General features: G+C 53.1%; 2 protein-coding genes across 19 annotated transcripts in view; both read left to right on the forward strand.

Annotated features, from left to right (window-relative positions):
* The window catches only part of TCF3 (transcription factor 3), a 70938-nt gene extending 53934 nt beyond the window's left edge, over positions 1-17004 (forward strand). For 6 of the 17 annotated variants that reach the window (XM_065858002.2, XM_071799674.1, XM_071799681.1 and 3 more), the window contains 9 exons: positions 117-175; positions 550-628; positions 1653-1726; positions 2308-2511; positions 3706-3829; positions 4735-4897; positions 5594-5832; positions 9191-9335; positions 10039-17004. In XM_065858002.2, coding sequence (XP_065714074.1) covers positions 117-175; positions 550-628; positions 1653-1726; positions 2308-2511; positions 3706-3829; positions 4735-4897; positions 5594-5832; positions 9191-9333 — 1085 coding nt within the window. In that variant the 3' untranslated portion in view covers positions 9334-9335; positions 10039-17004. Of the gene's footprint in view, positions 1-116; positions 176-549; positions 629-1652; positions 1727-2307; positions 2512-3705; positions 3830-4734; positions 4898-5593; positions 5841-8459; positions 8687-9190; positions 9336-10038 lie in introns of those variants that run through there. The other 11 variants (XM_065858007.2, XM_065858005.2, XM_065858011.2 and 8 more) reach the window with 7 other exon arrangements.
* A 740-nt stretch (positions 17005-17744) lies between these two features.
* UQCR11 (ubiquinol-cytochrome c reductase, complex III subunit XI) lies at positions 17745-22401 on the forward strand. 2 transcript variants are annotated; one of them, XR_010652968.2, is made up of 4 exons: positions 17745-17809; positions 18746-18880; positions 20272-20367; positions 21816-22401. XR_010652968.2 is itself a non-coding variant. In XM_065858016.2 (3 exons), the coding sequence occupies exons 1-2, from the start codon at positions 17760-17762 to the stop codon at positions 18864-18866; spliced, it is 171 nt and encodes a 56-aa protein (XP_065714088.1). In that variant the 5' UTR covers positions 17745-17759; the 3' UTR covers positions 18867-18880; positions 20272-20511. The 2 variants fall into 2 exon arrangements, 1 of the variants encoding a protein (XP_065714088.1); XM_065858016.2 differs by lacking the exon at positions 21816-22401 and having other exon boundaries at positions 20272-20511.
* The last annotated feature ends 24 nt before the right edge of the window (positions 22402-22425 follow it).

Genomic DNA, 22425 nt, shown 5'->3' on the forward strand with positions numbered 1-22425 from the left:
GAATTTTCAAGCAAAGCAATAAGAGAGAGAAATTCCAGTCTTCAGAGAAGGTCTCGTGTGGACGCTGTGTGGGTTTCTGGCACCCTGGTAGTGGCATCTGTGTCCTCTCTTGACAGGTAACAGAGGAACCACAGCTGGAAGCTCGGGAGATGCGCTTGGGAAGGCACTAGCTTCAGTAAGAGTTTCTGCGGATACTTGACCTGGTCCCTGTCCTGTCACAGCGTGGGACCTCCCCTCTGTCACAGGGACCCTCTGGGCCGTGGGGAGGCTGGGCAAATGGAGAAGTTTGAGTGAATGCACCCCAAAAACACGGCAACCTCTGGGGGGAGGGTTTTCCTAATTCTCTGTGCTGCCGTGGAGTCCTGGCACTGTGCAAAAGCACCTTATGGCAGATAGGGGAACGAGGCTGGCCCGTCACGCCGGCTGGGAGCTGGTGTTGGTTGGGAAGGGAGGTGCTGCGGGGGGTCCTGGGCTCGGTGGAGCTGCTGGTCAGGGGACACCGTCGCAGGGGTGGGCTCTGCTGACTGTGTCCTGCTTCTGTCCCTTCAGATTTATTCCCCTGATCACTCTAGCAATAACTTCTCATCAAACCCCTCTACACCGGTTGGCTCCCCTCAGGGGCTTGCAGGTAGGTGAAAAATGACGCTCTTTGTCTGAAGGGGGGTGTCGGGTTTACTTCAGGAGATCTGAGGCACTGAACTTCCCAAACCCTCACTAGCGATGCTTTTGGCTATCTCACCAAATCCCATTTATTGTTAAAAGCAGGGAGGACAAGCAAACTTGAAGATAATTTTTAAATGTCTCCTGTGAAACTGCGTGTCTGTCTGCTTTAATCAGTTGTAGCTTTTCCCCCGTTGGGAGCTGAGCAGTGCCCGGACACGGTGACACCGCGTACGCGGGTGTGATGGCTCTGCCTGCGCCTGGCTCTGTCTGCAGAGGGGTTTTAGTTGGAGACACGAGCCTGGTGCACACGGTAGCACCTCTGTGCACTTGAGTCAAAGCATCGCTGCCACTTCTGAGACCCACTCCTTCCGCTCAGACCGTGTCCCTGTGTGTCCCGGTTTGGAGAGCCTGTCCCTGGTTCTGTCACCCGTGGGAACAGCACAGTGGGAACTGAGAAGCAACCGGCTAGTTGAAAGCCATTTTCAGCACCCAATGAACACCCGTCTGTGCTCCCGTCGGTGGGAGAGCTCTGGTTTCTGCCCAGCTCCTTGGTGCTGAGGTGCAGAGTGACAGTCACGCTCCAGCCTGCTGCTCCCCGGAGGTTGGGGTGCTTGCTGCCAAGCTGCAAATTTAAAAACTTCTTGAGGTCTGAAGGCCTGAGCTCAGTTCCCTGCTAAGGCAAAGTGAGGCTGAGCCCACAGCAGGGACTGAGCAGAGATTTCCACAGGAGGCAGGTGGGGTCAGAGCGTGTCCCCTCGCAGCATCGTGGTGAGATAAGGCAATGCCAAGTGGTGATGGGGAACTGGGGAAAAACCCCTGGCTGGCTTTGTACACACAGTGTCACTGTCCCTGTGCCACAGTGGCCTGTGCAGTGCCATGTAGTGCCGTGGTGGCCCGTGTGGTGCTGTGCACAGCATGGTGGCCCAGTTTCCAGCCCCATCTAGCGGCAGCCATACCTGGTCCTAAGCTCTGTCCCTGTTTGTTTGCAGGCACATCCCAGTGGTCACGAGCGAGTGGACAGGGTGCCTTATCTCCCAGCTATGAAGGGAGCCTCCACACTTTAGTAAGTGTCACTAAAGATCTGTCTTTTTCCTTTTCCATCCCTGTGCGCTGGGCGGTAAAGGGCTTTGGGTAAATCATAGAATCACAGAATCATTTTGGTTAGAAGGGACGCTTAAGATCGATGAGTCCCCAACTGTTGTCCCAGCCCTGGCGCTACCCCGCATCCCTGAGAACCTCATGTCCGTCTGTCCAGCCCTCCAGGGATGGTGACTCCAGCACTGCCCTGGGCAGCCTGTTCAATGCCCCACAGCCCTTTGGGGAAGAAATTGTTCCCAAGATCCAGTCTGAACCTTTCCTGGCAAAACTTGAGGCTGTTTCCTGTCCCCAAACACCTGGGGCCTGAAGGAGGATTGTCAGCTGGTGGATGGACTTTTGGTTGGACACCAGATTTCTGTCTAGTTTTTGCTACCCTTTCCAGGGTGGTTCTGCTTGTGTGACCCCTCATGCCTTAAGGGAGTGGCACTGTACCTGCCCCGCATTAGTTGGGTGTATGGTTGCCAACAACCATTCTTTAGTGCAGACAGCTGCCTGCTGGCTTTACAGGTGTTAACACAGACCTATTTCTCTCTCCCGCCCTTCAAGCAAAACAAAATGGAAGACAGGTTGGACGAAGCCATCCATGTGCTGCGGAATCACGCCGTGGGCCAGACAGCTGCCATGCCCAGCAACCACGGGGACATGCACGGGCTCCTGGGCTCGGCGCCAGCGCACAGTGCCACAGTGGGCAGCCTGAGCCAGGCCTTCCCCGCTGCTGTTATGTCCTTGGGGAACAGGCACCCCAGCCTGGTAAGCGCGGAACATCACGGCAGCTGGCGGAGACACTCAAAGGACCCACATCAAAGTGTCCCTGGCATCCAGAGGGACATTGCATTGCTTTTGGTGTGAAAATAGCTCAGTGTGGTGCAGCTTGGGACAGCTCTTGGCAGCTTTGCAGGGGTGATGTGCACAGAAGTGCGGTGGTTTGCTGGCTTTGTGCAGGGGGCTTGAATCGTGCTCAGCACAGTGGTGGACGCTCAGGCACGAGCCCTGCATGCAGAGGTGGTGAAGACAGTTCTTTCCCTGCAACATGGATGGAAATCCATCAAAACAGCTTTAAGCCATACCTGGGGTGTGCAGGGAGAAGGAGAGGGATCTGGTGCTGGTTCTAGAGAGCCAGGTATCACCAGGATTTCTCTGCTTTGCACTGTTTGGGTAGGCACTGCATCCTCCATACAGATGGGAGGTGCCCCGAACATGTGGATGCTGTGGTCCCATGCTGGGTCACCAGGGTCCCCACTTATCCAGAGGCTGGTGACCCCAGGAGCAGATTTTTGGCAGAACTGGGCTGTGATCTCTCTGGAGAACCAGCTCTACTTCCCTTCTGAGCTCCCCAAACTCTGCTGCGAAGCAATGAATCGTGTCCTCTGTTGCAAACTGCTGCTGGCAGCAGACTCGCAGGTGTTTGCAGCGCAGCTGGCTCGGTCCTGCCGGTCCATGGGTGCAGCCTCAGGGGTGCAGGCACAGAGAGGCTGCTTGATCCTTGCCCTTTGTGTCCAGGCCCTTTGGGGTGATGTTCACGCTGCTGGGATGTCCCTTGCTCTGGTGGCACTGGGGAAGTGGCAGAAACATTAGTGCTTGATGGACACGTCACACGTGCAGCCCAGGCAGGGTGTTCTCTCCATTGTGCCAGCCTTGCACCATGGTGGGGAGTGACAGCACTGACAGGGCTTTCTGCTTGTCCTACCGATGTGCAGGGCATGGAGCTGCTTTCTGAGGTGTCCCCACTGCTGTCCCCAGAGCAGAGCTGGTACTGGAGCAGGTTGGCTGTTCCCTCCTGCATGTCGGTGCCCGAAGAGGTGGCACTGTGTGAGGAGTGCACGTGGCTGCCACCCCAGTCTGGTCTGCAGAGCCCTGTGGCCGTGCTCAGGGGGCGCGACACCACCCAGACCCACAGCCGTAACACTTCCTCTCTCAAGGCTCACTCTGCTTGTTTTGCTGTAGGTGGGAGGAGGTCACCCTGAAGATGGGCTGTCCAGCAACCCCAGCATGCTCCACAACCACGTCACCCTTCCGTCACAGCCCAGCACGCTCCCTGACCTCAGCAGGCAGCAGGACACGTTCAGCGGTAAGGCAGCTCGGCACACTTGAGATTCCCTTGCTGGGGGCATGATTGGGATGACCCCGCAGGTCCAGGAGCAGCTGGGGGGAGGTGGGTGCTCTTGCAAGGCTGGTGCTTCCTTGCAGCAGCCACAGGGCAGTGTCTGCATTGAGCTTTTTGCAGAGGTTTGAGCTGTATGTTCTCATCCTTCCTGCCAGTTGTGGGTGCACTATGTCCCTGGGCCCTGGTCTGCTGGGGGGGAGGTTGGGCTCTGATTCTGGAGGGTCTGGGAGGTGGGGGGACAAGAATGGGGAGTGGTGGCTGGGCAGAGCTGGTGCCCTTCCAGTGTCCCTTATAGAATCATTGAATCACAGAATGGTTTGGGTTGCAGGGACCTTCCCAGCTCCCCAGTGCCCCCCCTGCCATGACAGGGAGATCTTCACCAGCTCAGGTTACTCAGAGCCCATCCAGCCTGGCCTGGGATGTCTCAGGGATGGTTCATCCACCACCTCTCTGGGAACCTGGGCCAAGCTCTCAGCACCCTCAGGGCAGCAATTCCTTCCTCATGTCCAGCCTGAATCTCCCTCCTTTAGTTTAACCCATCACCCCTTGTCCTATTGCAACAGCCCCTGTTCAAAAGTCTGTCCCCATCTTTCTTTTGGGCCACTTTTAAGTCTGGAAAGGCTGCAATGAGGTCTCCCTTGAGTTTCTCTTCTCCAGCTGAACACCCCAACTGTCTCAGCCTGCCCTCCCAGCAGAGCTGTTCCAGCCTCGGATCCTTTCTGTGGCTCCTCTTGCTGCAGCTGTGGTTGCAGGATGAGTCCTGGATGCTCTGACAATGCTGCGCAGCAGGAACAGGGCCTGGGGACCCCCCACCCTCCATGCAGGTCTGGCCCCTCCAACCTCCGTATGTGGTTCTGCTTCCTCAACAGGTTTGTCGGGGGGACTAGGGCGAAGCAACATCTCCTCGGGAAACAGCGAAATAAAGAGGGAAGAGAAGGAAGACGAAGAGAACACGTCGGTGGCGGATAACTCAGAAGAGGAGAAGAAGGAGCTGAAACCCTCCCGGAACAGAACAAGGTGCTCTTTGAACAGGTCTCTCCCTTCACTTTGTTACCAGGCTGGGGGCGTTTGGGCTGGGGTACGGCTGTGGTGTCCCACCACAGAGCCTGGTCTGGCCTCGCACAGGCTGCTCTACCGCTGTTCCCCGTGTCCACCGTGGGCCATACCGGGGAGCGGTCCCTGTTGGCTCCTGTCCCCTTGGCCTCTGGGCTTCGTTCTGCTTCGAAAGCAGAGGCCTCACACCTTGGCCACACAAGCTGCACCTGCCTGTGGGGTCGCTCAGACTGTTGTTTGTGCCCGTGTGTGGGAAGGACGAGCGCTCAGGGGCAGGGAGAAGTTTGAACCTCCTCCCTGCTCTGGGTCGTCCTCGTGGTCTGCGTCAGGTTCCCGTATCCTCTGTCACGTTCAGCCAGGGATGTGGCAGCAGATCAGTAACCTCCCAGAAACCAGCTCAGGCCTTAATCGCATTGTGATTTGCTTCTTTGTTGTTTAAAACCAAACCAAAACAAAACAAAAAAGAGGCAGAAGAAGAGCCTTAATTACTTCTGTCCAAAGTCGCTGCGTGTCCCTGTGTCTGGGCGCAGGGCACCGGGCCGGCAGGGACACGTGGTTACATGCGTGGGGTTTGGCTTCTCGGTGCCTCGACCTCTGTTTCTTTTCTGTGAGTTGACTGGTGCTGAGAGTGCACGCGAGGAATGTCCCTGTCTCGTTCTTATTTTAAACCATTAGTCAAGATGAGGATGAGGAGGACGATCTTCTTCCCCCAGAGCAAAAAGCCGAGAGAGAGAGAGAAAGGAGGGTCGCCAATAATGCCCGTGAGCGCCTGCGGGTCCGTGACATCAACGAGGCCTTTAAAGAGCTCGGACGCATGTGCCAACTCCACCTAAACAGCGAAAAACCGCAGACCAAACTGCTAATCCTACACCAGGCCGTATCAGTCATACTGAACCTGGAGCAACAAGTTAGAGGTCAGTGAGGGTCCCGGAGTGGTGATATTTTATGTATCTGATCGGCACGGGGCTGTCTGTCTGTCTGTCTCCTGTGACATGTGCTGTGGTGCCTCGCACTGTCTCTCTCCCCTGTGGCCTTGGGTTCCCAAGGCTGTTGATTGTCCTTTTATTTTTTTTAATTTTCTTTTATTTTTTAATTTTTTTTTCCTTTTTTGCATCCCTGCTGTTCTCTCTTTTGTCCCCCACTGCCACCGCGTGTGCTGCATGCTGGTCCCCAAGGGACACCTGCGCCGTCCTCTCTTTCCTGCAGCCAGGTGTTCTGCTCAGCTGCTTGACACGCAAAATGAAAACAAAAAGAAACAAAAACCCAGTAAATCTCTCTGAGTGGGTCCAGATCTGACATGAGCAGTGCCCCGTCCTCTCTGTGCTCCTGTCCCCACCGCTGCACCCCCAGTTTTGGGGGCAGCTGGCAAACCCCTGGGGATGGCTGAAGCTGTACAAGGGGATGGAGACGCTGAGCCCAGTGCTGGGCAGCCCTCACTGCTGCTCCAGACTGGTCCCCAGTTGAAGCTGGGAGCACCGGAGCATCCCCACAGAGCCTGGAGCCGCGGGCAGGCGTGCGCAGGCTCCGCTCACTCCTGTCTCAGGCGCGTGTGCCGCGGTGCCCGTCCCGCCGTGTGGGGAGGCAGGGGCTCCGCTTGTCCCCGTCCTGCAGTGCATGTGCTCCCGGCTGACTCTGCCACAGGTTAACCCCCTTTCTCTCTGCAGAGGCTGTTGTAACACATCGGTGGTTTGTGCCTGGCTCTGCTCCTCTCTGCTGGCCTCTGCTGTTGCATTGGTGTTGGAGTCCTTTGTGCCTCTCTTCAGTTTGTAATTTTTTGCCTTTCATAACATGTATATTTTTTCCTGTCTCTTTTTTAATTTCCCCTTCCTTTTTATTTTATTTTTTTTATTTTGAGTTTTTTATTTTTCAGTTCTGTTCTTTCCGATCTCCTACAGACAGTCCCCAGCCGTGACCTCTCAGTGGTCCCACTCTCTACCTTGTACTTGCTGCTCACGGCTGGAGGCAGGAGCTGAGGGGCGACGGGGGCTTAGACAGAGTTGGCACCGTGTTCACTTTGGTCTCCCACGCTTGTCCCTTTTTAAACCCTTCCAGGACGCAGCCAGGGCCGTGAGCCAAGTCCCGCGTGCTGCTGTTGGCAGGCGTTAGTGCAGGCAGGCAGGGTGGCCCTTCTTGGGGGGCTTGGCCTTCAGGCCGTTTCGCAGGACAGAAGCCGACCCCCATGTCCCCTCCAGCGGTAGGACTGCGGCCATTGCGTCCCCGCATGCCCAGCCGAGGATCCTCTCATTGCCATCAGCAGCTGACAGGGAAGGAGAAGATTAGGGGTGTTAGGGGGCGCAGCAGACAGGTCAGTGTCCCCTTTGAGTGAGGCACAAGGCAGCTAAGGCACCGTGTGTCCTTGTCACACGGAGGATCCCACATGTACCATACGAGGCGCTCCCAGAGCCATGTCTCTGCTGGCAGGAGTCAGAGGAATGAGCCGGGTTGTGCCACGGGTGGGTTTGTGTGCCCCCTGACGTGCTGGGGAGAAGGTGGCAGTGCTGGCTGAGACACCGTGGCAGGCAGGAGGGGACATGGAAAGGGACGAGGCAGTGGGGAGAGGACGAGTCAGGGACAGCGGGCAGACATTGCCTGGGAAGCCCTCACTACCCCTTCATGCAGCCGGCCAGCATCTGGGGGGGTCTCAGACCCCCCAGCACAGCTCTGACTCCACAGCCACTATTCAGTGAAGGTTTGTCCCCACGTGTGTCCCCTGGAGCTGAAGGCCACAGTCTGTCCCAGTGCCAGCTCTCACCCAGGGATCCTCCTCAGATAGGTGTCTTTCTTGCAAGAATTTTTGCTCTGGGGGAAAAGGTCGTCTGTACAGAAAATTGGGGGTTTGGAGGGGATGGACTGCGGGCAAGACCACGGTTCAAGGTGCTGCCAGCATGACTCTGCCTTCTCCCCAACTCTGCCTGTTTAGCACCCCCAGGGTGCTGCCAAAGGTTGTCCCAAAGCTTCTGACCATGTCTGGAAAAGAAAATTGCCCCTTTCCAGTGTGATTTTGGCTGTGTCGAAAGACTCGGATTCCGTGTCTGCATCCGAGACCGACCCTCAGCAGCAGCCGGGGGCACTTGGCTCCTGCCACTACCTGTAAGAGGCTCCTGGGCCAGGCTGCCCAAAACACCTTCCCTGGGAGGATTTTGCTGCAGATGGCATTTTTGAAAGAAATCTTAAAAAGAGGGATTTGCATTCTGCCAAAAAGTCTTTCCTTGGGGCACAAAGCCAATGTTTTTGGCTGAGACCCCCACCTTGAACTTTTAGCTTGCGGCCAAAAATCAGCAGGAAGGCGAAATTTTGCCGAAGGGGAGAAGGTATTGATGGCCATCACCAAATCCGCTCTCGCCCCCGGCAGGCCTTCTGGCCCCGCGCTGGCAGCACCTTCCTGGGGCTTGAGAGAATCGCCCAAGACAAATTGGCTTTGCAAAATGAGGCTGTTTGAGCCGTTTCCAGAGGACGCCAGCAGCACTTCCAGCACGGCAACATACAGTCCCCCCAGTCGCTACCGCCCCCCTGACTAACCCCTATGGTGCTATGAACCCAGCAGTACAGACGAGGCCTTGTCACTGGAGGACAAAGATCTGAGGGACCGGGAGAGGAGAATGGCCAATAACGCCAGGGAAAGGGTGCGTGTGCGGGACATTAACGAGGCCTTTAAAGAACTGGGACGCATGTGTCAGATGCACTTAAAAACGGACAAAGCACAGACCAAACTGATCATCCTACAGCAAGCGGTGCAGGTCATTCTGGGCCTGGAGCAGCAAGTACGAGGTATGGTACCAGCTGGCAGGTGCATTTCCCTCCCCCATCGTCTCTGTGTGTGTATCTCCAGTGTGACTCCTGCTTTCGGTGTGAGGGTGCGTGTCGGCATCACCAGTGGCACCCTCGGGTGCTCCACGCTTTCCAAAGCCCCGGCCCAGGGGTGGATTCGAGGCTGCTCTCTCCGTTTTTCCTCAACGCTTAATGAGAATTGGGCACCTGGATCCCATTAATCAGCTTTGGAAACTCAGTCCTCAGCTCTGGGAGCCGGCTTAGGCTCTCGGGGTTTGCTCTGAGCCAGCGCATGTTTAAATTGGCCCAGCCGGGCGTGGGGTTTTGCTCGAGCAGGGGGTCCCACCAAGTTACTGCAGCCACTGTAACGAGCTGCTTCACTGGGGCTGTTCCCTCGCATGGTCCGTCTGTCTGTCCTGGGACTCTGTCCTCGCTCTCTCTTTTGGCTGCTGCGTGACGCTGTTGCCCACACCAACATCACTTCCTTGCTGTTTTTTGGCCTAGAGCGCAATCTGAACCCTAAAGCTGCCTGCTTGAAGCGTCGGGAAGAGGAGAAAGTGTCCGGAGTGGCGGGAGATCCCCAGATGACGCTTTCAGCTTCACATCCCGGTCTAGGAGATGGTCACAACCCTGTTGGACACATGTAAAGGTACCGTCCCACGCCCTGCGATCCCGGCACCCGGCTGCAGGTCCCAGCTGAGGCACCCAGCTCTGCTTCGGCGCCGGCTCATTTGGCACCAGCCTTATTAAATGACTTCTATGTGTGCGTTGTTTGCTCGTCCATGGGCAGCCCCGTCTCTGGGACGGAGGTTTCAGGGCTCTCACCACCCTGTGTGAGCTCAGGTCTGCTCTGCGCCTCCCAGTCCTGCCCCAGTTGGTGACGGGAAACGAGCAACTCTGCCTGGTGGCCCTATGGGAGGGAATGGGCAGCGCCCAGACAGGCCAGAAATGACACAAAAGGTGAAATTCCCTGGGTGAGGCCATGGCAAGTGCAAGCTTTCCTGGGCTCTCTCGATTTTTAAAGAAACCCCAAAACCTCGTGCTTGACCAGGAGCAGCCGCGCCATTTGGACCAAACACTGCGGGGGCGGGCCCTGGGGCACATGGAGGGGCCGTTGTCCCCAGTGTCCCCTGCGCCAGTGGGTGCCTGGGGCTGCCATGAAACATTTGAAAAAAGGTAAAGCCGACGTCTTGGCAGAATCGCGAGCTCCCGTCTCGCTTCACGCTGGGCCCTCAGGGCTGTTTTCTGCAGAGACGAGACTTGTGCTCCTCCCGCGCAAGGAACAGGGCTTTATTCTCATTTGCGTTTCTCTCACTTCAGGCTTTTTTTTTTTTGATTATTATTATTTCTAGATCTTTTTGTTCCTCTGGATACAGAGATCTGTAGGAAGAAAACCCTCGGTGTGACCTGCAACCTTCTCGAACCATAAACTGAAGTACTGCTAATACTGACACACATGGACGGATCCTGGCGTGACGTAAGGAGTGGAAAAAAACACTTTGTCAAAAACAAAACGAAAACAAAATATTGCCTTAAGTATAAAGTGCGGAACAGTCAATACATATCACTCAGTTAGGAGAGGGTGGCGTGTTCTCTTGGCTTGTTCACAAGCAGCCAGCAGCAAAATTGTGCCTAAGCTTGATATTTCTTTTTTTAAAAAAAAGAACATTAGTTATGAGATTTTTTATGTAGAACAAATAGCAATGCCTTTTGGTTTTTTTTAGCTTCTTTTGCATATGTTTTGTAAGCAACAAAAAGAAATTTTTTTTGTATAAAAAAATGTCTTGTACCCCACGCTTTTCTGCTGCTGTTTCTATAGTTAACGTTGCATCTTTAGGATCAACCAGAATATTAAAATTGTATTAAGAGAGACTGGATATAAAGAGAGGAATTCTCAGATTCGGCTCTGAAAGCCACTAAAAGCGAATGTAACCGCAGTGAGGGAATGTTCTTCCTCACCTGGCTTGTACCTTCCATTACAAAAAAAAACCAAACTCATGCTGAATTCACCATCTCTTTGCTTTGGACACTTCTGATATGGGAAAAAGAAGTTAAACAGCAAAGTGAGTCACAGCTGTGTCCCTCAGCGGTGCTCCTGGGAGGGGACCGAGCCCCGTCAAGGCACTGCAAGATTTGCTTTACTCTTTGAGAATCCTGGGGAACATGGTCCTGCCAGAGGAGGAGATGCCCCACGGTCGTCCCAGGGCGTCATGATGGGGAGGACAAGGAGGTGGAAGAGAATCGAGGCACCGAGGCGCTTTCAGGATCGCCAAAGCAGCACCACAGATGCAAGAGGAAATCCCAGGGTGCAGGAAAATGCCTCTTGCCCACATGTCTGAGCAAATGCCCACTGGCAGAGACACTTCCAGAGCAGCGCTGAACAAAGACGGATGGAACGAAGCCGGAGCACAGGGACAAGGCTGAGGAAGGACACACAGCAGCGTTGCAGCAGATGGACCCGTGGACAGTGGTGACAGGCAGCAGAGTCCAAGGTGGCGGCAGGATGCGGAGCAGCTCCCCAACCCGTGCGCTCACTCCAGCACTCAGCAATTGCCGAGCATCAGCAGGATCCCTGTCTCCTCGCAGCTTCTCCCTGCACCATGGAAGAGAGGGATGGTTTCACACCGCACCTTCGCCCACTGCCTTATCTCCATAGCATCCTTGGAGGCAAACGCAGCTCGGCATTGCCACCTGGCTCGCCATGGGGACACAGAGTGGCCACTGTCACCTGCATGTGGGTGCTGGAAAGGAGGGGAGCAGCAAGTGCCTGTCCTGCTCCAGCAGCCAAGCTGGGCCATCAAGGCCTTCACCCTAAGGGCTTCCCAGTGTCACTCCAGAGCAGCTCAGCGGGAGGGAAGTCCCCAACAACCTAGCCACGAGGTGAGGGAGCAAACAAATAGCTGCTCGGTGGTGCTGAGCTGCTGCGGCCGTTCTGGAGTTGGCAATGGAAAAGTGTCCACCGGGAAATGTGTTCTTGCTTCTTCCCTTTCTGAAACGCTTTGTGCCCGGTTCTTTCCCAGCTCTGCAGGCAGGCGAGGCAGCTCCCCGAGAGATGGTGAATCCCAGCTCAGTGTCTGTGACGCTCTCGAGCTGGGGTGGCTGCTGCCCGGAGCTGCCCGGCAGAGCCGTGTCAGGCAGGACGGCTCAGGGGCTGCTGGTGGCCGGAGGGCGTCGAGGGGACAATGAGTATTGCAGGAGCCCAGCAGCAGGGTCCATCTCTACCCTCTGCTTCTTTGGCCTGTGCTCCTGAGGCAGCTGCATTGCTTTGGCACAGAGAAGGGGAACGACTGGAATAGAGTTAGGTCCTGTGGCACTTCCAGCAGCCCCAGGCTTTGGCATAACTTCCTCTGCGCTCATAGCTGTGCTTTGTCCTCCAGCAGAGCCGTTGGAAATGCTCAGGACTTTGCTCATCTCCTGCCTGCACCCGAGTCCCACGGGCTCAGCCTCTGTAGCACCTCGAGAAGGAACCGCTCACAAGTGTGGGAACAGACGGGACCATCTGTCCCTGCGGCCCTGGCACTGCCACAGGACTCACCAAGGTCCAGCCGAGCTCTGGGGCTTTGGGGTGCTTCAGGCTTTCCCTGCTCCCACCAGTGCTTCTGCAGGGTGAGGCCGGAGACCGCAGCAGTTCCAGGTTCCTGCAACCCAGGGACACATGTTCTTCTCACCTGTGTCAGCAGGAGTTTCAGCCTAATTAGCTCGTCACGTTATGATGCTCTTCCCTCCCTTGAGTTCTTCTGCCTGCTTAAGCACCTGGCAGCTTTAGACGGATGAGGTTTTCCTCCGTGTGTGACAGCTGTGTCCCCATGAGGCAGGTCCTTGTCTTCCTCAGGCATCTTCATGTGCTTCAGACACTGGAGTTTCAGTCTGGGGGTGGTAAAATGCACAGGAAGGTCTCAGTGTCCCTCCGTACCCCATCGGCTGGGTCCGGATGCTTGGAAAACCCCTATTCGTGGTTTGAGGTAGGATCTGGGGACTCACTGGCTGCGAGAGGCTGTTTCATCCCACCAGCATCTCTGTCCCATCCTCAGGATGGTGCTGGGTTGGGAGGGCACTCGCTGCTCGGGGTTTTTTGCAGATTCAGTGTCACCACCACAGGACCGGGGAGGGATCGAGCGGTGTCCCAGCCCTGGCAAGTGTGAAACGGTACAAAAAAAATGAGAAAGTGCTTCCCCAACACTTTAGTTTTGCAACAAGAATTTGAGGTGGCAGTCATGTACAGCGGGATTTAAAGAAAAAAGAGATTGTAGTAAAGAAAAATCCAGACACTTGACAAAATTTATGATTTGTCCCAATATTTTGCTGAAGTCCTTCATCCCCTCCAAGTCATGGTGGGACAGAGCTTCACCAAACACTGCAAGAGAGATGGGGCTTTTTATCTGCGTTTAGGTGGTTTAGATGCTGTTTTCTTGACAGAAAACCAGGGAACTTCCTTGGCAAGGCTTGAATGTTGGTCCTTGAGCACAAACCCCTGTTGCCACCTTTGGAGATCTTGGTTCCTCCAGCAGGAAATGTGCTGGGGGCTGGTCGTGCTGTGCCCTGGAGCTGCCTTGATGGCTCAGGGTGCTTCACATTCCATCGTGCTCTCCAGGAGCAAGGACAGAAAGATTTTGGGTCACCCAGTGTTTTGGCTCAGCATGAACGTGGTGCCTGTGACCTGCAGGGAAAGTGGCTTTTCTGAAAATGAGCGCTGCCAGGTGCTGTGCCCAAAATACCACCAGGTCAGCCTTGAAATATCAGCCTGTTACGATGAAACTCTGGTCTTTAAGTCTCATGAGTAGAGAGAGATGGGGTCTGTGCACTCTCTGGCCCACAGTGCTGCTGGCATTCAGCTCTAGATCCTTTTTCTCCCCAAATTTGCTTCTCTGTGCGTTGCTGGTGCTGGCGGTCCCGCACAGAGAGGTGCCATGTGTGGGCGATGTACTGCAGGCTGGCACGTGGTTTTCTGCTCCTTCTCTCAGCCCTGCATGAGCTGGTTCTCCCGGGCTGTGTGTCCCTCATCATTGGGGGTCACAGGGCCCCCTCAAAGGTCCTTCGTCAGACAGAATCAGGAGAAGCCGCTTTCCCCGTGTGCGTTTTCTGGGTTTTTCTGTCCAGGGCACAGTAGCTGAGACGCATCACAGTTGAACAGCAGAAGTGGGGTCCATGGGACACTTGTTGCGTGGTGGGGGTGCCGTCCTCAGGTCCCTCACCCAAGGGACCTACTCTGTTTCGCCCCTCGAGCAGCCCCTGCACATCCCAGTCCATTTGCTGCCAGGCGCCGGTGAGTGGCTGGAATCCAGTTTATTAACAGTATAAAATTGCAGATTTTTTTTGTTCTTTCTCCCTTTTCACCTGCTTTTCACCCCAGAGCAAAACAGCTGCAGCCTCCCAGAGACTTGATGGTCCAGGGTGGCGGCGGGAGGTCGTGGCAGCCGGCCCACTCGGACCCCAGGAAGGACAATTCCAGCAAACCCCTGTTTGGCAGCCATTCCCCTGCCTGCGCCCTGCTAGCCAAACCTGTCTGGAGTTCAGCTCTTTGCCAGCATCTCCTCAGGCTCTCTGCTCCACGGCTTTTACAGGGAGGGATGTTGGTGAGAGAGACAGGGCTTGGGACGTCTGGATCCCAGTCTGTGCCCCTCCAATCTGCATGGACCTCCAGCCTGGGAGCCCAAGCAGGTGGTTTGCAGGAATCAGAGCAGTCGAGTTAGCTGGGAACCCTTAAATCCGCATCTGTCCATGGGGAGAGGGTCCGTGTCAGCCCCATTCGGTGGGGACAACTTGCTGCCCCTTCCGTGTGCCTCAGGGCCCTGGCTGCTTTGCAGTTGGGGTTTTTGCGCTCTCCACCAGAGAAATGCAGAAATGTGATGTGAAACCTCCCCAGCTGTGACTTCAGTGAACGGCTTTGTCCCCTGGCCCGTGGGTCGATGGCGAGATGAGTTCCTAGAGGTTTTGCGCTTGCTGCTCTGTAGCAATTGAACAGGAAGGACAGAATCAGTCTGGGGTTTCCCCAGAGTCCGCGATTTCAGGTTCAGTGCAGAAGTTGCTCTCAAAGGTCCTTCACGTCTCACACATGTGCCTGCTGAAGCCAGCAGAGCCTTCGGGCTTGGGGCAATTTAGACTTGTGAAAGAGGCTTTTGGACCCCCCGTCCCCAGTGTCCCTGAGCTTTGCTCCCGTGGGGATGTGGCCAACATCAGTGCCCATGGTCCTGTTTGTGTGCCGTGCTGGTGATCCTGTGCCAGCTCCAGTTCCAGCAAGGCCCTGGCCTGGAGTTTTAGAGAACAGCTGAGAATGGGGGAGTGAGGCAAAGCTGGGGCCAGGACAAGCCTCCAGCCCCCGTGGTGCCGTGTTGGCTCACCTGGAGCAAACTGTGGCCACTGGAATGCCCTGTCCCTGCTCATCACCAGCAATAGCAAGACCTTTTTTCCCTCCTACAGGCTTGCACAAGGTCTTTGCCCTGTGAAATCCTATGCAACCCCCTCCTTCTCTCCGGGACTCTCCAGATCCCAGCCCGTTCTCTGTGCTCTTGTCCACGACTGCCAAGTTCTTCTTCCTCCTGCCGCTCTCTGGATCCAGGTTCATTTCTAGCGGCTCCAAAAGCATTTCAAGACCTGTGCCCTGGAGCTGAGGGGGTAGACGAGGGGTGAGAAGGCAGGAACATCCTTTCAACTGGCGCTGCAAGAGCTGAGCATTGAGTTGGAGGGACAAGGCCTGGTCCTGGAGCTCCTCCGCGCACCCTTCGCCCCTCCGTGCCTTCTGCTCGATGCTGGGCAGCTTGCTGCTGGTGTACTTTATCTCGCCCCATCTCGCAGTGCCCCTGAACAGGGACATCGTGTCCCACCTTGCTGCTGCTCGGCTCTGCCCTGAGCCTCAGGCTCGCCTTGGCTGGTCTTCCCTCAACCACCTCAAGCCTGAAAGTGCTCTTGCCCTGCTCCCGCGCACCCCAGATCTCTCCAGCCAGCGCCCCCGAGCTGTTTTCCTTCATCCGCAGGTTTCCTCGCGGTAGGGCAGGACCGTGTCACCAGCTGATCTGGGAGGTTGGTCCCACAGCCCTTGGCACAGGTATGGAGGGACCCGGTGCTCTCCATGGAAGTTTTGAGGCTGATTCACCCGTTTTGGAGCCCTGGCAGCTGCAGCGCCTTTGCTTGTGGGACTTGAGCAAGGAGGAGGTCTCTGGTTAGAACAGCGCAGGTCGCCAGTGTCCTTTCTACCAAAAGTTGCGTGTCCATCTCGTGTCTCAGCTGCCGGGGGTCTCCGCGCTGGTTGTTTCGGTTCCTCTGCTGTTGGAGCCTCTCACTCCTCAGCTCTTGCCGAACCACACCCCGGTCCAGCCAAGCACCCACCACGTTGGGAGACAATAAAAGTCGCGCCCTATTAAATCTTGGTGCAGCTGTGGGCACCAGTACAGGAGAGCAAAGGGGTTTGTGCGCCAAAATGTGGTGTCGCAGGTACCCAAAGAACATCCCTGTACCCAGCATCCCTGGGGAACCAGGGACAGCATGGGTCCCCCTTCCTGACCTCACATCCTCCCAAATCACTTGAAAACCACCAGTTTTTGAGCAAAATGTGTAGATTAGGGCCTCGTGGGAACGACAGGAGCCGTGCACCTCCCTGCCAGGGGGTTACTTTGCTGGGGAGGAGAAAGAGGCACCTGGTGAAGCAGAGCAGGGGTGGCCCCGACCACAGGCTGGGACCCCACGGGCTGCAGGGAGCAATCCGTGTTTCATGGAGGGCTCCAGCTCGGGGGGGAAACGAAGCATTACTGGGTTTCTCTTTCCATATATTTTTGTAGAAGGGGCAGGGGTGGGGGGAGAACAGCTGGGAGATGCCTGCGGAAGTTGTTTATTTTTAACCCTGTAGAAAGTTTTGGGTTGTTTTATTGGTTTTTGGCCTTTAAAAACAAAAAAAGTCCTTGCTTTTGATGTTTATGCTGCCTACCTGTAAATCCAGATGTACTTAAGTGGCTGAAATCCTTGTTCTTAAATCAGATACACATTATAGTTTTGAACTATATATATAGTAAATATATATATATGCCTAACCCAGAGAAAAAAAAAAAGACAAAAAAAGAAAAAAAGAAAAGAAAAAATAAAGTATTTGGGGGTGGGGAAACGCATTCTTCTTTGAAATGAATCACAATTGGGGGATGAAATTGTGTTTCTGAGTGCCTCAAGATATGAATTGTTTTCATTTTTTTAAATAATTTTATACAAGTGTCAAAACAGCTGGCTGGGTTATTTGGAATTTTTAAATAATCCTAACTTTTTTAAAGTAGATTTTGAGAACTGTCCTGTATATAACAGTAATGTAGCAATAAATGTCACTTTTTATAACAATATTACTTTTTTCCCCCATATATGTCATTCAGATGTTGTATACCTATGAAAGAGAAGTTGTAATAAAAGCTTTACCTTGTACCAAAAAAGCCCAAACAAACAAAAAACTGAAAGAAAAGACAAGAGAAGAGGTTTTCAGACACGGTCCATTCGCTGAGCCCTGGACTCACACACCGAGTGTTTCGCCTCCCCTGGTGAAGGTTTCCAGGGAGACCTTACTGTGAACTTTTCGTACTTTAAAGGAGCCGATAAGAAAGATGGGGACAGACTTTTGAGCAGGGCCTGTTGAGACAGGACAAGGGGTGATGGTTTAAACTAAAGGAGGGAGATTCAGGCTGGACATGAGGAAGGAATTGCTGCCCTGAGGGTGCTGAGGGCCTGGCCCAGGTTCCCAGAGAGGTGGTGGATGAACCATCCCTGAGACATCCCAGGCCAGGCTGGGCGGGCCATGAGCAACCTGAGCTGGTGAAGATGTCCCTGTCATGGCAGGGGGGGCACTGGGGAGCGGGGGAGGGCCCCTTCAACCCAAACCATCTGTGACTCGATGATCCCCTCGGGCATCGCGTGCCCACTCGGGCGGGACCGGGGGGCGCCCGGGGCCGTGTACGACCATGGCCACAGGAGGGGTGTTGCCACGTCAACGCCGCTCGGCTCAGGCACTGCCGAGGGCAGCTCCGCACAATGCGGAAGCGCTGCAGTGTCGCAAAGGCCCCCGCGGCCCGCACCTGCGCAGTGGGGGTGACTTTGAGAGAGCGGGATGCTCAGCAAGCTGGTGGGGCCGCGTTATGTCCAGCTGCTCCAGAACTGGTGAGGCCCTGCCCGGGGCTGCCTGCCCGGCTACGGGCTCCTGCACGGTGGGCATTGGGTGTGCGGAGCGGGAGGCAGCTGCTCCCGGGGTTCGCAGTGGGGGATGCGCGGCCTGTCCCGGTCTCCTCACCGCGGACACTGGGGCGGGCCGCAGCCCCCACCGCGCGCTTCAGGCGCCTGAGGGGCTTCCCGGGCCCTTTCAGTTTCCTTCGGGCTTGTTCCGCTGCTCTGCGTTCCGTGTGGGGTCGGGTTGGGTTCGAGGCGCCGAGGGGGCGGGTTTGGGACTGAGGGGGTGTTTGCCTGGCGGGGGTTTCGCCTCCGGGTTGTTCTGACCATTTTCAAAGTGTTTCAGAGCTGTAAATGCGTGTGACGGTACCAGTGGGTGCCAGTTTGCAGGGTTGTGTGAGCGGATGTGAAGTAGCTAATGGGTATAACGGGGACATGGGTGATAGCAGTGGAGTAGTTGAACAACTAACCACAGCTTTTCTTAACTTGGTAACATTCTTTTTGAATAAAAAGCATGTCTATGCTTTCCTGTAAAATATCTTGACTGCCCTGGGGACTAATAGTTATCTATGAATGTGCGATTCTTTCAAGATTTCTGCCAAGCATTTTTCTCACTGAAATTACTTTCCCAGGTGCTTTAGTGATGAACGTTTGTCAGACCTTTTGTCGTGGAGAATTACAGAATCCTTTTGGTTGGAACAGACCATTAAGACCATTGAGTCCACCCATTAACCCACCCCCCGGCACTAACCCATGTCCTGAGAACCTCATGTCCGTCTGTCCAGCCCTCCAGGGATGGTGACTCCAGCACTGCCCTGAGCAGCCTGTTCAATGCCCCACAGCCCTTTGGGGAAGGAATTGTTCCCAGATCCAACCTCAACCTCCCCTGGTTAACGTTGTTTACCTGCATGTATGTGTGTCTTTTTTTAGGATTCCCACCCTCGCTAGATGGGGTGGTGTAGCAGGTGTTGGTGTAATATGGGTCACAGATTGGAAGCTGGTGCTTCAATATGTTCCCTACGTCGGTGGCAAGTATAAAACTGAAGACTAAGCTTTCCTCTCATGGTAAGTTTTGTTTGTGCATCTCTTGGCTTAAGCAGTAGCGTTGTGTTGATGTGTCTGGTCAGTCTGGGGCACAATCATGTTGTTGGTCCAAAACAGAACTGCTCAATTTGATCCTTCAGGGCTTTTAAAAATTATTATTATTTTTTAAATACAGTACTTCACAGAGTGCCCAGAGGGTGAAATATTAATAAGAGTGTGTTTTTCAAGAGATTATTTTGCAAGCAGTGGATTTTTCACAGTGTAATGTGGTTCCTGAAAAGTCCAATCAAGTGTTTTGTGGTAATTTGGAACGTTTGACAGATCTTTTTACATCTACTCCTAGGGAGAATGACTTCAAGCTGGTGACTAGTTTTGTTGCAAGGCAAATTCAGACTCCTTTCTGTTCCTTGTAACTGTTACTAAAAGTAAGTTGAATGTTTGGAGGTGGTTACTGCATATCACAAATTCACTGTCAGATTGGCTCTCTCAATATTTTATTTTTTTCCTTTAGTAGCGTATGAAATGTGCTGCTCGGAATCTCCTCTAAGACTGACCATCCATAAACGTAGAGCAGCAGTTAAACAAGACCTTCTCTTAGGCTTCTAAATGTGTATTTGTGTAGTAGGCAGGCTTAGAACTTTGTTATTTTTTTGCATTGCATTAAAGGATGCTGGCAGGAGAAGGTCCAGAGGAAACTACATAAATCTCAATAATTTCTTCCAGTCAGAATAACAGTTACATTTAAATGTTGTTAAATGAAAGTGAGATACTTGCCTTCACGCTACACAGTATTTTATAGGGAGATCACAGAGTCTCGAAGTCGCAGAGTGAATCGTTTGTACTTTTGTAAGTCACTTTTTCCAGAGGTGGTTGTTGCAGTTAGAATAATTTACTGTCCCTTCCCTGTTTTCAATATATGTATCACACAGATTCTTGGTGTAACCAAAGGATGAAAGAAGCTTTTCATGAAAGTCAGCGGCACTCGTAGCATCTCGGGTGGCCGTAGATGTTTTTGGACAAGTCAGTGGAAAAGGCGATTAAATTAATTAAATTACCTGGCCATGGGTTTTTCTTTTTTTTTTTTTTTTTTTAACTTAAAAATGGTCTTAGCCAGTAGCAGGGATGTAAATGCTTTCTTGAGACCACAGCATATGTTTTCTGTTTTGAAGCGAGAGCTTTGATGTGTCGTTGTGCATAAATCATCTTGAAAGACCATATTTCTCTATGGGAAGAAAGAGGATGTTTCTGTGGTGGCTTTTGATCCCTCCCAAAGAGACTCCAGGCACACGTCTGTGTTCTGCGCCTGATTTGCTTCTGTAACCGGAAATTTCATGCCTGGATACTTGAGGATTTTGAAATCTGTAGCACATTGCGGAAAGTGCTGCTGAATAACTGCTTTGCATTTATTGTAGGAAATTTATGGCTGGATAGCATGCTTTGGAGCCATCCGTCCACTGAGCCCCTGCTTTGAGGTGACCTTGCAATGCCCAGGACAGATTCTGTGACAGGTGAACATGAACAAATTTGGGAAAAAATTTGACTTCACTGACCAGCCTGCCTTGTACTCATCTTCCGATCGCCTTCACAGCAGATCTTGTCCTCATGGGAATAATTTATAAACCTGATGTACAAAATAAACAAAGAGAATGATAGTTTTGGTGTTGTTTTGTTGTCGTTTGGTTGGTTTGTTTTGGTGGGTTGTTTTTTTTTTTTGCATTAACATCTTAGTCCACATTCTTTAGGCCAGACTCCCGGTTTGGGTTCTGTTGTCAGCTTGTTCAAATGTGTGTCCTATGGACATCCTGCTGCATGTTGGCTTCTCATGCCGCTTTCTTGGGCACCAGCTGGTAGCTGCCAGGACTCTGTGTTTGAGCAGTGCCTCTTTTCTAACAGTTAGTTATTTTTCAGTGTGGACTAACCCAATGTCACATCCATTATATGAACAAACTAGTTAAAAGATAACGACCTGACAGAGCAAAAACCTGGAAAGGGTATGGCCAAGCTCACGGGGCTTTGGAGCTGCAGAAATCAAAAAGCGCCTTCAGCTCTGGGTTTATGATGTGATTTCAAAACCATCTGTGCAAAAACGGAGGCTCGTCTGGATTCCCACCTGCCTCTTCAGAGAGTTTGGCCATGCTGGGATCTTCATTTTTGTCATGAAAGGTTTGAGCGGAGATGGGACAGAGCGTTGTTACTGCAGCCACCTCGGCACTGTCGCTCTGCTGTGATCAGCCTGCGCTGGTCGCTTCTGCCATTGTCTCCTGGACCAGTTCTGCTCTGAAATAAGCTCCTCTGCCGGCGCTGGGATATTTGGCTGCCGAGCAGAAAGCTTTTGACTTCAGGGCTAAAATTGGAGAGTTTTTTTCTGTCAGAATGTCCCATTGCCTGTTTCCAGGGCTGATTTTTGGTGGTTTTTTTTTAGTTATCTGCTAGTCCTGGAACAACATGGACTCTCTGGCCACTGAATACGCTTTCAGCTGGTGGCAACATCTGCAAATGCCTCGTCCTCTGCACCTTGGCAGTGTTCCTGAAGGAACACAGGCATCTTTTCCCTTGGGCTCAAGAGAGGGTTTCTACCCAAACATTTAATGCAGTCCTTGGCAACGTCTTCCCTTCTGTAAGCTGCTGCTGCGCCGGCTGTCAGCGGAAACTGATTTTCTAACTCCTGTCAGCCTGAGTTCGAGGTTCCCTGGATTTTTAAGTGTCAACCTTCTCCATTCCCACCCTGCAGCTGGATCCGCTCCCCATCTTTTCCAATTTAGTCTTAAAAAATGCCATTAAGAGTTCACGTAGTCCGTTTCTGTGCTTAATTTCTCAGTTTACATGTGTGTAAAAAAGAAATTCTCTCCCCTCCTGCTCAGTAATTCTTTCCGTTTTACGTATTTGAAGGTTATTAAGAGATCTAGGCTATTTTTTCAAGACTAATTAACACCAGTTCTTTCCTCTTTCCTTACAGGACGTTTTGCAGACAGCTGCTGATTTTCACCACTCTCCTCTTGGCTTCCACTTGCTCCACGTCTCCCTCAGAACGCAGCTGTCGGGTGCATGGCGCTGCAGCGTCACCCCGACTGAGTTCTGCTGCCGGTTTCCCTGTTTGCTGTGCTAAACCAGAGCAAACTGCATTGCACCGTGCCTCAGTTTCCCTTTGTGCACTTATTTTTAATCAAGAACTTGTATTTCACGACAAGTTTTTGGTTAGGGGTAGCAGGATTTTGGCTGGGTTGTAAGGTGTTTGCAGAAAGTGCACTTATGAAAAATAACGTGGTTTTGATCAATACTGGCAATTAAAACTTTTCTGATCTGCATGTTGCAGATCACAGGAAATAACAGCGATAACAGAGCAAGATATTTCATAAGTGTGAGCCCAGAAGGAGACAATGTTAAACACAAATGAACAAAACCAGTCCCTAAAGAGATGGAGCATCTTCAGGGCAACGGAGAGCTCCGTATTGATGAGATTGAAGACCAAATCCCCACCGTCATGTATCTTAAGTGTAAAAATCTTCCTGTACAAAGCAAATGCAACCCAGCACTTACTGGCACATCTGGTTCTTTGAATTTTTTTT

Source organism: Patagioenas fasciata, chromosome 27 (genome assembly GCF_037038585.1).
Source record: "Patagioenas fasciata isolate bPatFas1 chromosome 27, bPatFas1.hap1, whole genome shotgun sequence".
NCBI classification, from domain to species: domain Eukaryota; kingdom Metazoa; phylum Chordata; class Aves; order Columbiformes; family Columbidae; genus Patagioenas; species Patagioenas fasciata.

Excerpts from the sequence above, each read along its gene's own strand:
- UQCR11 (XM_065858016.2), top strand. The coding sequence starts at position 17,760 with ATGCTCAGCAAGCTGGTGGGGCCGCGTTATGTCCAGCTGCTCCAGAAC. Across the intron at positions 17,810-18,745 it reads GTCCAGCTGCTCCAGAACTG|GATTCCCACCCTCGCTAGAT; the intron begins GTGAGGCCCTGC and ends GTCTTTTTTTAG.